Source organism: Gallus gallus, chromosome 4, assembly GCF_016699485.2.
Source record: "Gallus gallus isolate bGalGal1 chromosome 4, bGalGal1.mat.broiler.GRCg7b, whole genome shotgun sequence".
Lineage (NCBI taxonomy): Eukaryota > Metazoa > Chordata > Aves > Galliformes > Phasianidae > Gallus > Gallus gallus.
The window spans coordinates 43,244,661-43,259,305 of NC_052535.1; the positions used below are offsets into that span (position 1 = coordinate 43,244,661).

The 14,645-nt window shown below is 40.7% G+C and overlaps 1 protein-coding gene and 2 long non-coding RNA genes across 4 annotated transcripts in view; 1 reads left to right on the top strand and 2 right to left on the bottom strand.

Moving 5' to 3' along the window:
* On the top strand, window positions 1-12,041 carry LOC107051747. The gene is made up of 4 exons (XR_005859856.2): window positions 1-283; window positions 517-6,564; window positions 7,424-7,450; window positions 10,719-12,041. It is a non-coding gene; the product is annotated as an uncharacterized LOC107051747 (long non-coding RNA).
* LOC124417899 lies at window positions 1,491-8,061 on the bottom strand. Its single transcript, XR_006939147.1, has 3 exons — window positions 6,428-8,061; window positions 2,725-4,536; window positions 1,491-2,400 (listed from the first exon to the last, which is right to left on the bottom strand). It is a non-coding gene; the product is annotated as an uncharacterized LOC124417899 (long non-coding RNA).
* FBXO8 (F-box protein 8) overlaps window positions 11,313-14,645 on the bottom strand; it is a 19,014-nt gene continuing 15,681 nt past the window's right edge. For both annotated transcript variants that reach the window (NM_001006446.2, XM_015276238.4), the window contains exon 6: window positions 11,313-14,168. In NM_001006446.2, the coding sequence (NP_001006446.1) occupies window positions 13,981-14,168 (188 nt within the window). In that variant the 3' untranslated portion in view covers window positions 11,313-13,980. The remainder of the gene's footprint in view (window positions 14,169-14,645) is intronic.

Below are 14,645 nucleotides of genomic sequence, written 5' to 3' on the forward strand. Positions count from 1 at the left end.
GTCCCGCCCGGCTCTTAAAGCGGGCCGACGGCTCTCCGCGGTGCTGTGGGGCCGGCTCAGGGCGAGCTGTCGGGGCGCCCATTGTCCTGGGGGGGAAGGGGGGGGTTGACCGAGTGAGACCCCCCTGCTCGGCAGGGCCGAGGCTCTCCGGGTCCCCCCCCTGCCCGGCCTTCCAGGACACCGCGCCGACGGACGGCCGGAGAGTCTCGGGTGGGGGTGGGCGGCTGCTTGGCAGCGCGTCGGGGGCAGGACGTGCCCGGCCGCAGTACAGCCCTCAGGAAAGGTAGGGGGAACAAAAAAAAAAAGGAAAAAGAAAAAAGGAGAGAGAAGGGAAGGAAGGGAATTGTTGGAGGGCGAGGGTTTCCCCGCGGTCTGGGGGCAGAGATGTGGTGAGTGCGCCCAGGGGCGGGGGGAAGCTGCCTGGCATCAGTGGGTTGCGGGCCTCCCCCAGCAGCCAAAAACGTGTGTGTGTGCGTCCGGCTGCTGTGCCTTACACCCAACTTCGTGCCGTTGTAGGTGGCTGAGGAGCGCTACCGGAGGAGCCCGGGATCCCCGAGGTGCATCAGTCCCGAAATAAGGGAGAGCAGCAGCATCGCTCCCGGCCACCAAAGGTACACTCGTTTCGGTCAATAGCATTTTTTTCCCCCACTTCCCCTCGGTGTTTGCTAAAGGGCGCGGAGCTGCGTGCGAGTCCCACAGCCGGAGGAGAAAGGAAACGCGAAGAGCTTCTTCCAGCGGACGCTGCTCCCCTTCCCCTCCATCCTGCGGGGTGAGGAACGGAGGGGCTCGGAGAGCGGCGGGGGGGAGGGTGGGAGGAATCGCTATTTTCCTTGAAGAACAATTCAGGACAATTATTATTAATGCACGCAGCCGGCACCTGCGCGGCTCTCTGCCCGCTTCCCGAATGGGACTTTTACTGCCCGTAAGCGGCGAACCAGGGCCGGTAATAGGATCAGGAAGGGAGGCGTTAGGCGGAATGCCGCTGCGGCACTACTCGTAAAGGCGCGCTCCCGACAAACGCCTTCGGCCGAGAGGCTGTAAACGTTTTACGGGTAATGAGAAAGGCAAGGGTTTGGCACGAAGGGGCGGGAAGGGTCGCACCACCTTTTGCTGGACGGGGCCGTGCTCGTTGCTGAATGCTGGCGTGGGGGCTTCGGCCCGCCGAACGACCACGGAAAGCAAACCAGTAACTTTTACAGAGGAAAGTAAAATATTTCAAGTCAAGAACTCCTCTAGTAGCTGAAAATTAACTTCTGACAACACGCGAGATTTTCCCTCCCCGCCATATCAAAGAAACGTCTGTACGTTAATTTCACCCTGAAAGATTTGAGAAATAACAGCGCCTCAGGGCAAATTTTCAGCTTCAGAAGGACCCTTTGAGTCGAAGTAGGCGCAGAGAGTACGCCCAAAGCCGCGCAATACAGCCTCATTGATTTTGCTGCGGTGTTCGCACGCCCGGGGAGTACAGAAGCGCAGATCCCTGAGTTCTTCTGACGAGATTTTAATTAGGAAATGGAATTCCCCGCTCTGGAGCTGTGCCTTCGTGTAGATGAGGCATGACGGCTGGGAGCTTTGCCGAGGGGTGGGTTGGGGTCACGGTGACGAGAGGAGCGGAGCCAGGGCCGCCCCAAACGGCGGCTCTCTTCCTTCCGTCCTCCGTTCTTCTTTCCTTCCTTTTTTTTTTTTTTTCTTTCTCCCTTCGGTATGCTGCTGAGAACCGACCCCGTGAATTTCCCGAAGTGGGCCCCTTGGCGTTATCACCGCTTAATTCGAACGTTCCTTTCAAGAGTAAAGCAGCAGAGAGGCAAGGTGCTTGCCGCTAGCTCAGCCTGTGCGTTGTTGCCGTGGATACGGTTCTAAAGCGGTTCGATTTTATCGATGCAAAAGAAAACGTTGAAAACTGAGGTAAGGATTGGATTAGCTCCGTGTCTGCCACCGCGGTGCAGTGTGCGCTGCGCGACGCGTACGAGCGGAGCTACCGCTTGCTCAGAGCTGACCTTGAGAAAGGGAAGAGCGTGACGAGGCGGGCACCGCTCCGTCGGGCTACAGCGCATCTGTTATCTTTAAATGTTTGAATCCCTTCGTCAAGATTATGGCGTTATTCCAAGTGGTAAAACGCGGCTATTTCGCTTCTCACTGCCGCAAGAAAATAGAAACCTCCACTTTCCCCACTCTAGAAAGCATTTTAAACCCAAAGCATCAGAGTGTTTTTGCTTTTTATTTTGCTTTCCCGATTCAAAGCTGAGACGTTACAAACGATTACGGGTTGGAAAACCTATCGGAAACAGTGTGGTCACGTTATGACAAAGCGCTAATCTGACGCTTGCAAAACGGTGACAGTTGCAACGTTGTTTTTTTTTTTTTCCTTCTCTCTCCCTTCTCCCACTTTTGTTTCCTTTCCTTTAAAGACAAAGGATTCGAAAAACAAAATAAATATTAATAATAATCCCAAACGCTCCCGCGGTGACAGTTAGTCCCCCCTCCCCAGTGCAAGGAGTCAGGCCGGGCAATTGGAAGCTCATTTAATTATTTTCATTCTAATCGCTTTAATCCCCCCCTCCCCCACCCCCCCCCGCCGAGAGCAAATGACGCTAATGGGACCCACGTGGAGAAGCCCCGGGGTGGCGGCGCGGCTCCTCCCGGCCCCGTGCCCGGGCAGGTGGAGCCGGCGGGGCGGGGCTCGCCTCGGTCAGAGGCTTTACAATAAATAAAATACTGCCATACGTTGTCGGTTGTTGTTATTACTGATCTTCTCTCCCACCCCCGCCGCCGCCGGCCGCTGTCTGCTCTGGGCTGGTTCCGTTTGCTGCGGAGGAGGAATGGAAAACCTCCCCACCGATGAAGCACGGGATCGGTGCCGGTGATGCGGCCTCGGAGCCGCAGGAACGCGGCAGCAGCGCTCCGCTCCGTGCCCTCGGGTGTTGGCGTCCGTGTTCGCGTACAGTACCTGCCCGCTGTTATAAACATCCCTCAGTACACAGCCAATCAATCACGCTGGCAAGCAAGCAGATCGGGAGCCGAGAGTATATACAAGGCATAAATACAGAGACGTGAAACCCCAGTCAGCGCTGCAGTATTTACACATAATTTTTCTAAGGCGCTCTCTCTAAGAGAAACCATATCCAGGCTATCGGAAGTTATGAATTCAAGATTAAAAAGTAGCAGATAGTGTTAAGGAAGTATAGTCATTCTAATGCTAGCGAGGGAGATGTAAGGAAGAAAAGGAGAAAAAAAAATGCCTGAAGCTGAAGACTTAAAAAAAAATCCTATTATACTTACAGCCGGGAACACAAACTGGAGACTGTGCAGCTGAAAAACACAAAACCGGTCATTTAAAAATACGATGCGATAGATATATCTGGAAAAGACATGAGTTTACCAGATTTTCCAGTCAGCAGAGCTTTCTTTATGTTGCAGTCATTTCTAGTTCTGCTTTAATTTGAAACATATTTACATCCAGGGATAAGTCCTTGCAACTGCGCTGTGTTTTTTCAACAATCTCTTGATAACAAGAGGTCTGCACAGCAGGGAGTCTGTGCCTCTTGATGTGACACTGAGGCTTTGCTGGTGGAAGGACGTGTGTGAACACGGGTGGAATCCCTACAGTGAGGTGCGCTGCAGATCCAGGGCATCCCAGTAATGCGTAGAGAAGGGTGACGTATCAAAGCAGGGCAAAATGAAGTTTCAGGACTTAAAAGAGAAAGGCGTATATTATATTGTGGTAATTTAGGAGTTTCAGTGAAATGGAGAAATGGTTGGTGCTGCAAACTAGCAGGTTTGCTGTTCCTGTGTTGCAGGATCCTGAACTATGCCTTTTTCTCTGGATAGCAGGCAGCAGGTAGGCCCTGGGATTTGTCCTGGTGGAGGAGAATGATCTCAGAGGGCAGGAGCTGTGTTTCAGCATGAGGTGTCAAGGGCATGTGCCAAAACAGCTTATAAAGCTGGGCACCACAGTGTTCTTGCTCAAGAGAGCCCTTGTGACCACATCCTCTCTATGGAGTCCATCTCAGGCATACTTTTTCTTGTGCAGTAATTACATTTGTTGTGCATGTTTTCCAATCAAGAATAAATTTGATGCTAAACTCACTTTCACTCTACGATTGTCAGTGTTAAATTGTATAAGGGGCCAAAACCAAACACTACTGATGTCAGCAGAGTAGTTTTTGATGATGCCCTGCAAGCTGGCTGGGTACAGTAGGCATAAATAGTATGGAAAGTTGGTTTTGTTGGCCTCCTAGACACTTAAAATAATGTGTTTAAATATACGTATTGCCAGCACAACAGGGATTGGATTATTCATCTGCTTACATTTAAGGTGCCCCCCATCCTCCCCATTAAGGACTGTGTTTAAAATGGATTGGATTACTCACTTGCTTAAATGATATTTCATTTTATATAACCATTTCTACTTGTCACCATGTAAGTGAGTGCTTCATCTATCAGAACCTCATCCTGCGAACTTGATGCATGGTTTTCTGTAGGAATGGATTATGGAGTCCTTTGACAGAAACATGTCTTGATCTGTGGTGGATAACACTGACACAAAAAAAAAAGGATAGAAGCCTTAAATGACAATTTGCCACTGAAATAGTACATAAAATAAATAACAATGCTTAAAATAGTTGGTGAAGAGTCTAGAAATATTTAGTAACTTTGATGTAAGTGGTAATTTTTGTAAGCACCGTAGTCACCACAACACCAGTTTCATGCTTTAATCTTCTGGGGTGGTAATTGTAAGGAGACTTCCATCTGCTCTCATCAGTGGATTAATTCAGGTTCACGTTAAGTTCACAGTCTTTTTTCACAAAAACTATTGGCAACTGTAGGAATGGTATTTTAATGCTATGAGAACATTGTGAAAGCTCACACTCTTTTCTGTTCTAAAGATTCTCCATCATTCACTCCAGTGATAAATGGTTGTTGAGAAAGATACAAACAAAGCAAGATTTTGGAGTTAATTCTTTAAGCTACACATTGTGTTCTTTGAGTTTGAGAGAGAAGCAACAGTCAGTAGATGCCAGCATTGCAAACAAAGTGAAGAGTTTGTCTGGTGACCCAGTACAAGGTTCTTACTTCAGGAAGAACCCTCAGCTCCCTTCAGAAAGCTTGGACAACTGAAAACACGTTTATGGCCAAGTTTGGCTTATTTCTGTGTGCTTTCCACTAGCAAAATTTCTCACATACATTTTTTTTTTTCTGGAAATGAGGGAACAGTATTAAAAACCTCAACCAACCAACCAATTTGGCCTTCTCCAACCTTTGAGCATAACCTCTGAACTCTGTGATACGGCTACTGACAAATCTCTTTATGGAAGGTCTTCCAAGGACAACGTTAATTGCCTTCCAAGGTCTTTAAGTGCCAGCCAGAGCAACCTTACAAAGACCACATCTGTGGCTTTGTCAGCCATGTTCTCCTGTACAGATTACATTTTTTTATCAGTCTATAAGCAGACAAACCCTCCTTGGTGAGATCATGTGGTACAGCTGTACCCTCAGAACTGGGGGAGAAATCAAAAGGGCATTTTAATTATTACTTAGGAAAATTAGATTATGGTTTACTAAAAGTAAGATGCCTTTTTCACTCAGACCAGTGTTCTGCTATTGCCAGTACAGATGAAGCTCTTCTCTTTATTTTAGAGATCTCCTACACATCATGGGCATCAAATTGTACTATATAATTTTTGTACACATATTTGAAATTTACTATATGTCTTCTCTCTGAGGTTAAATGATTTTTGACTAAAATTACTTGTACTAAATAACAGCCTACTTCTGGTAAGCATAAACGTTCCAGTTTTGTTTCTCTTTGTGGACAGTAGACTACCCAAAAAGATTTGAGGATGCTGGTACAGAGCAATTGATAATGTACGGACATTCATCAGCTCAGACAGTGTGCTAAGCTGTGACGTGGGTATGTCCGGAGGTGAGGCGTTAGAGACACTCCTAAGCTCTTACTTCTTCTGAACTGTACTGACAGTCTGGCTCTACTTCTCATTTGCTTTTAACAGTGGTGGGGTCAGAATTTTACTAGGGTGTATCTTGTTAAATGCACTGTAAGGATAATGTAGATAAGCCTCCTCAAGTACTGTATTTCAGTGATCTGTTTAGTCACTATAGGACCCTATATTCTATATAAAATTCTGCTTAGATCAAGTATGTAGCGAACAGCTTCCAGAGCAGTGTAGAGACTGTAAACCAGCATTAGCAGAATTGACTTGGGGATGAATTTGGAATAGGGATGAGAGTGAATTTATTGACATAAGGCTGTATGTTTGGCAACACGGGCTTCTTTTCCTATGTATAGAAGGAACAACTGTTTATACTTGAAAATATCAACACTCACTGAGAATACATTTTAACTGCTGTTATTAAGCTAGTGTTAAGAAATTCCTGAGAACACTTTAAAAAGTAAAAATAACAAGCTTACACATGCTAATCTGTGGAAGGGAAGACTGGGATACAGAGGAAGCCTAATTCTGGGCAGCTGTGGAGAGGAGTAGCCTTGCTGGAGTGTTGTTAGCTCTGTCAAGAGAGAAGATGAACTGTGAGCAGGTCTGGGACCAGGTATTCTCTAGAAACTACTCTTCAAACTTCTTTCTCAGTCTGGACAAAAGCAAAGAAAACCTAGATTTATCATTTAAAGACAATTTCTTGCTTTAGGCTCTCTGCTTCTCTAAACGTGTCTTTAAGCCCAGGCCATAAGACTTGATTTATATGAACTTAATATTACTACACAATACTTATTTAAAGAATTCTCAATACGTTTCAGAATCTTCACTGTTTTAAATGAAATCTACTTCATATAGAAAGTCCATCTACTTACTACTTAGATCTCCAAATTAGGCCCTTAAGTGCTGTGATTTTCAGTATATATTATGCAGTGCAATGTACACTGGCAACACTTAATGCCAAGAAAAAGAAATAATATATTAATAAATTCATATTAAGAAAAGCCAAAAAGGAAGTTTTAACAAAAGCTGATTACTAACAATGTGACTTATGTATGTTATTACATATCTAAATGTTATACATAGGAAAAAGATTCAAATATTGGTTATCATATTTATACATAGAGAAATCTTTTGTGTTTACTGTAAATTTTACTGCTATGTCAGGAAAGGAAAAAAAACCAACAAAAATTCAGGAATATGTAAAACACATTTTGCAAGTACAAATCAGAAATGATACTGTCAGAGTTTATACAGCATGCAACGTTACCAAACAAATTTACTGACTTTATTTTATTTATTATTTTTAAATTTATAAATTTATTCCTATTTGGAACAGGTAAATAGAATTTTCATTTATGGGGAAAAAATGTAGGACCTCGACTGTCACTGAGAGGTATGCAAAGAGAGACGCACTACTCTTTGGCAGATCTTAGCAGCAGATCAGTGATATCCTGGTTTGTTTTGTCATGCAGGTGATTAATGCTGCAGAAGGCAATCAGGTGAGCCTATTTAAATCTTCTCCAGTAATAAAAATACACTTCCATTTGATTGTGTTACCCGTAACTGCAGTTAATTATTCTGTGTTCTTGATATGAGGATGGGGAAACAGTAGTGAAAATACTTTTTCTAACGTGTATGAAATAGCTTACATGGAAGTCATGTGAAGGACACCTGAGGTAATGTGCCCAGAAGAAATATCTTCTCCCTGCTGTGGCAGAGTAGCACCAAGCCTCTTTCACCACCTAAACCTCTGTGATGTCTGTTGAGTTAGTAGATAGAACAGCTCTATGCAGAGGTCCACAGGACTGAATAAAAAAGGGCTGAACGTTGCTGGCAGTAAATTATCTGACTGCAGAAAGGTTTGTGCAGCGCAGTTGGATTGGTGTTTACTTGGAAGGGGAAGGCTTGCTTTTGACATTTTCAGTTTTTGTATGTTTGATGTTTGAGAAGAACATAGTGCTCTAGCTATAGTCCAGCTGATCACATTTCCACAGGTAAAGGGAAGAAGACAAATCATAAATCATATATAAATAACTACCTATAACTATCTGAAGGGAGTTTGTAGTGAGCTGGGGGTCAGCCTCTTCTCTCGTGTAACCAGTGATAGGACTAGAGGGAATGGCTTCAATCTGTGCCAGGGGAGGTTCAGACTGGATGTTAGGAAATACTACTTCTCTGCAAGAGTGGTCAGGCACTGGAATGGGCTGCTCAGGGAGGTGGTGGAGTCACCGACACTGCAGGTTTTCAAGGAACATTTGGACGTTGTGTTGAGGGACATGGTTTAATGAGAACTATTGGTGATGGGTGGATGGTTGGACTGGGTGATCCTGTGGATCTTTTCCAACCTTGGTGATTCTATGTTTCTATGATTCTATGATTTTCTGCCTCTATGTTTCAAAGGACTTGCTCTTTTTCTGATGCAGTGATTATGTATTACAGATATTGTGAGCAGATTAGCTTTTGGCTGTTAGTGTACACATATACACAGACCTATCTGCCTTGAGCCCCACAGTATATCCCTTGCAGCTCAGCAGCCTCTTGCCATGAGCAGGGCTTGGAGAATGAGAGCCTCAGGCTTTAACATAGCTGAAAATGGAACAGGTTGCATGGATGGTCTTTATCCAGGAAAAAAAAAAAAATGACAACTTAACTGAACAAGCATTGACTTTTTTTTTTTTATCCTTCTTAAATAACTTCTCAGCTGCATGGATTATAGGATTTTCCAGAGGGTTAATAACAAAGGCTATGCCTTCTTGGAAAACTGAAGTTTACGCTGCTATCCACTGTCAAATGCAGCCATTGAAATAACGAATGAGGTTCACTTCCTCAGAATGTGTAAATGTCCTGACTCAGAGTTAAGCTGTCAACAGCTGAAAGACAGTCCCATTGACATGTACCTGGCACTAGTTACTCAGGTTTATTTTTTCCTGGAAAGCTGTTTTGGGCGACAGAGTGGCGTCCGGGTTTCCCAAGTTGTTGTGCTGACAAACTGCAGTGGTGGTAAAGGCAGGGAGTCTGACAAAATCTCATTAATCATTTTAAATTAAATCCAACATTCCTCTCCTACACTGCCAAGAAGAAAGCTAACTTTTACAAATGAATACCCTCTATGAAAGAACCGATATCCTGACTGTATTGCTTTCAGACAAATACTCACGATTTCTGTCGTGCACATGCACAATAGGTATTATTTTTAAACTTTAAAATAATGAGTTTGTTGGATGGCTAGAAAACAGAGAAGTGCTTTTTGCTCATTTTCTGTAATAGATGCTGCGTGTGAACATCTCTGATAACTAGACTGGCTTCATTTTTTCAATTTATTGTAGCTTTTTGCTTTTCAATAACAAATACAGAAAAAAAAAGTTACTTCTTAATGGAATAAAATTGCACAGAGGGAATGGAAGTGTTCTGTTAAATGTTTTATGATCTATTTCTTCTCAAAGCTTGCTTAGATGAATAAGAGAAAAATTGCAAATTCATGAAGACCTCTGTCAACAAAAGCACTGAAGTGATGAAGGAGCAATGTGATCTCTGCAGCCTTTTACACATACATTCATTCCTATAAGTAATGCTAGCTATCTGGTTATGATGTAATTACGCATATTGTATGTTGTCTTATCTTAACATCTGATAAATAATATGAGAAGATCACATAAAATTTGATCTTACTAAAATCACAATTACATGTAGGTTATAACAGATTATATATTATTTCTCTTTAAGACAAAACGAAACCATAATGCACCTATGGGAGACACAGGAAATCCTCTAAGTCTGTCCTTTGTCCATTTTAATAGCGCTTTTGAGATTAGTGATAGATTTTACAATGGCAGAGAACAAGTCATCTGCCCTAATATTTATTACTTTTGATATTTACATGAAAAATGTGAAAAGAAAGAAAAACCCTTCTCTTAAATTCTCATTTGTGATACAATACAAGGCAAGCAAATTTGACTTTTCTAAATACTTAATATCATTATTTTAACATGAGAATGTTACTGCACTTCAATCTTTGCTTAAGTACTAAAAATAATTTAATACTAGTTTTGAAAAAAAAACAGAATTAGAAAAAATATCAGATTGCATAACCTTACACAGAGAACAAAAGTACTGCCACTTCAAAAAAGAACAATTCCTGCTGATAAACTTGTTTATGCAATAAACGTTACTAAATTCTGGTATACTGCAGAGGAAATAGTCACATCTATTTGCCCAGGTAGACAGTTCATCTTCCTAAATCTTTATTTTGAAGCTGTTTTAAATATATTATTTTCCAGCATAGATTCCTTTCACTGGAGGGAATAAGAGGGAGAGGTTGAAGAGAACAAATTTAATTTATTTTTCCTGAATGAGAATTTTTTGCCCATTTCAGAATTGACAAAATTGTCTCTAGCCTACAACAATTTGGGCTCTCATTTATTGAACGAGCTTTGTTTTATTTTGAGTAGCCAAAGCTGTATAAATCAGTTTGGAGGGTGAGTGGAAACTATTCAAGTTTTAGAAACATGAGAAAACATAGAATGTCAGAAACTGATTATAACTAAGCCACGTGAATATGTAATATACATCTTATTCTTTAAACAAATGCAGTCTCAGAATTTAATACAGCCAAAAATGAGCTGTTTAACGTGACATTTGACATGGACTAAGGTATACTAGTTTCCTCTACTTGAACAAAGAACAATTGTCCTTTTGCCACATCCAAACTATACTAAAGTCAGCAAAATTTCAGAAATTGCCATTCAGAACACAACTTTGGAATTCTAGGATCAGAAGAGCTAGCATTTGTATGGCAATGGGCTGCAGCCTCTTCATTCAGAAAGAAGTTATCCCACAGCTTCCTGAGGAACAGACACAGAGTACTGGTACAAACTGGTAAGATGCATGGCCAAAATTCAAAGGACATGCAGTAGTGGAATCACAGAGTACCTTGGGAGTACGATCAAGTATGATCATACTCATGTAATCAGGTTTGGGATCCTCTAACTAAATCTTCCAGAATGCTTGATCAAGTAGCTATTGTCACAGCACGCCAATGAACAGACTTACTAAAACTGGGATCAATTAAGTATCTATCACTATTTTCTTTTAAAACATACATGGAGAAAGTAGCAGTGCACTGAAAAAGAAACTGCCCCAAACTTCCATTATAGAGGACTTCTGGAGGATGACTACGATAACTTTATCTTTGCCCTTGGTACATATGCTTAATTCTTGCATGCAACCTCCCACCCCTTTTCAAACAAGGCAGAAAATTGTCTAACTTAATGAAAAGTTGTGATTCTTAAAAATGAAAAAATTGCTTATCTACCACTCTACAGAATGATTCAAACCTCAAAAGAAAAAAGAACAGATGAGATGTTTATTGTCATTTTTTGTTTATTGGATATTTCTAAAAGAATTCACACATGGCACGTTGAGTGAGGTGCTTTCTATCCACTCTGAGATGCTAATATAATGTACAACATGAGTTGGGTGCTAATCAATTAACACTATTCAGAATTTCTTGTGAAGACCAGAAGCTGTTATTTATAGGAGTAATTTTTTTTTTCCTCCTGGATTTACAGAAACTTTTAGCATATTCTCCTGTTTTTAATTTATCTTCTTGGTTGTTACATGGGCCTTGAAGCTTTCTAAACCTTGTTAATAGATGTATTCAACTACTCCAGAAAGAACACATTCTGCCTGCCTGGAGGCTTTGTTCTCTATCTGTTTGAGGATAGGAACTGAGAGTCACTAGAAATTGAGAGAAATGTAGATTAATGAATTGTACTCTCATATCAGTGTAAAATTAAAACCACTATCTCCGATGTCAACAGAGGTGCCAGGGAAAAGAGAATTAGACTCTGAGCTGCATTTGTGGTCCCAGAAGAAAACTTTTCCTGATAAGATTGTAACTTGTTGAAACTTCAAAATTCGTGGAATTCCTACTTGCATGTGTGTAACATCTGAAGAGTGTATTTTAGGAAGCAGTATTCTGCAGTCTTCGTGTAAAAGTACTTTAATACTTTAAAAGTTACTTTAAGCACATGCTTATCCTTGTTTTTACAGAATACTTATAAAATTTTCCAACTTTTTTTTTTTTTTTTTTAACAGGACTAAAGACCTTCGCCTAAGGCAAAGTTTAATATTATGCTTTTAACATTTTGTGTTTGACATTAATTGATGACTAATGATTAAGGAATGCGTCCTTGAGCCTTCCAAAATATATGAAAGGACCCAGAATGAAGTGATGAGAGCTTACCCTCAGAGAGGGAAGCAACACTGTAAAACTTCACAAGAAGATTGCTGCAGTACTGCTGGCTCCTGACTTTGGTCGTGTATGCCACACAAATGCAAATTATGTTTAAATTTGATTAATGGTAATTTACTTAAAAAATACAATTCTTTCTGGACGCATTTTTGCGTGTGGACAGAGTGATGAACATGACTTCTTTTACTAAATACTTGAGGTACCAGCAGTAGCTCCGTTTTTTCCCCCATTATTTATGTAGCCCTTATGTAAACTGAAATTAGTATATTGTCAGTCATCATTCCTCTCACATCTAAGACAAATGTAATATCTACTCAGTGCCAAAAAGAAAGCAGCAGTGTGGGCAAAGTATATGTCTATGAGTATGAGCTGCATTCAGTTCCTGGCTCCGCCATAAGCTTCTTACATTAAAAACAAAAAACAACTACTATAGAGGTTTGTAAAACACAACTAAGAACATCTTCCTACCTCATCTCATGGTGTGGTACGTAAAAATGATAAATCTTTTATTATGATAAAAACAGATGCTAGAGATAGCTGAGTATTATATAAACAAATATGATCAGGAAGAGATTAAGGAATGGCTCTTACTTCAACTACATCTGATGTCAGTTTAAGAGAAGCACTGCAGTATGAAGTAAAACAAGGCAAATGCTTAATAACTTCCTGCACTTGCATTGCAAATGCACGGCTAATATTCTGCATGTTTCAGAGCATTCATGACACAACCTGATTGAAACCATTTTTCAAGTATTTTCCTAAGTCTAGAACTATTTAAAATCTAGCTACAGAAGAGATTTAGGAAGAGTCTGAGTTGTCCAAAACAGTCTGAAGCAGCTCCAGTCTTCCACAGTCACCACTCTAAGCTCGCTCGGTCACAGCTGTTAACAGCTTTAACAATGAGTCATCTGCTATAAATTTACCTGGCCGTTTCCATCATTGACACTTCCAGACTGAGGGAGATGGTTGAAAGCAGCAACATTAGCTTCCCTACACCGCTTTCCCTGTTTAAGTTTTCTTTGCTTACAAGGCTGAATAGCTGATTGTAGTTGTTCTACACCACCATTAGCTACTGCCAGCAAAATAAGTTTCCTATCTCTGTGCAACATGCACATTTTCCCTAGGCTATGCCTATGTGACCAATATGGTTATTCAAGTTAGTCATATAGTATTAAATATTAACTTAGATACTTTACAAGTGTTCTGTCATCTCTCAGAAAAAAAAAACTTTATCACAGTATTGAGACCTATGTTTCTCTAACCTATATATCTGAGGTAATTAGCACTGTAAAAAAAAGTTTAATGCAAAAGAAGGAAGTACACTTTTAAGAGAGAGAAGGAGAAATTTTAGTTAAAATATTTTACAATAAAATAATTATGATTATAAATCTCTTTAGTTAAATATATACACATTACACAGTATCTTAAAAAGAATGAACTTATTAAAGTATCAAGCAGATCTAATACACAAATCCACCACTTTGTCAGCTTAGACTGTAATGTCAGTTTTAACATTTGTAATTAGTTGTGTCAGACTAACAGCACTATTTTGTGCAAAATTAAAAAAATTATGAAAAACAAATCTCCAAATCCTTCCATTCCCACAGTAAATAGATAGAAAAGGTAGTTTACACATACACACTTACACACAAACTTTGATTGCATACAGAGGTTAGAATGACCAGCACTAAAATAACCCCCATCTCTACAAAATAATCTATTTCTTGAAACAATGTAGTTTTTGAAAATTACAAATTGTGCTAGCAAATTGTGCGTTTAGGCAGCCACGTGGCCAATAAGGTAGATGTTGTCATAAAGGTGCCCTACAAAATCTTCGCTAATATTCTGTGCAGCTCGTCGTGTATTTCGGATGAATTCTCTCTTTGACATTTTGTTCTTCACGTGAGGGCTGGTTAGATCAATGGAAAGAAGAATCAAAGAGTAACACAGTACATACACTGCATCTAGACAAAAGAGAATAAAATAAAATAAATTATGATCATTAAAAATATTGTTCCCTGACCAAAACTCTGCAGTCTTTAGCATTTGGGCCTAAAATTGCATATATAAAAATGTATTTGTACTCAAAGGAGTATCCCACTGACATAAAATTTAATATAACCATTTTCAAAGCAATAGCATCAGCACATTGCTAAATGAACTTTTACAAATCTCTTAATATTTCTACAGTATGCAAAAATCACTGATACACATTCATTTAAATGGAATCCTGAAATCTTTGTAATCTAAAGCCAACAGACTGCTAAGTCTATCTTTAATATGTAAGCAGTCCCACTGCTAAAAATCAGCTCCCCACTACCAGTTAGAAATACTTGTTAACTTCAGTGAGGTCCAAAATTCTCTCTCCTTTCTGTGGGACTATCCACAGGGCAAAATGTTAAATGTGCAGATCTTTGCAAAAGGGATCTTAGAGATACTTG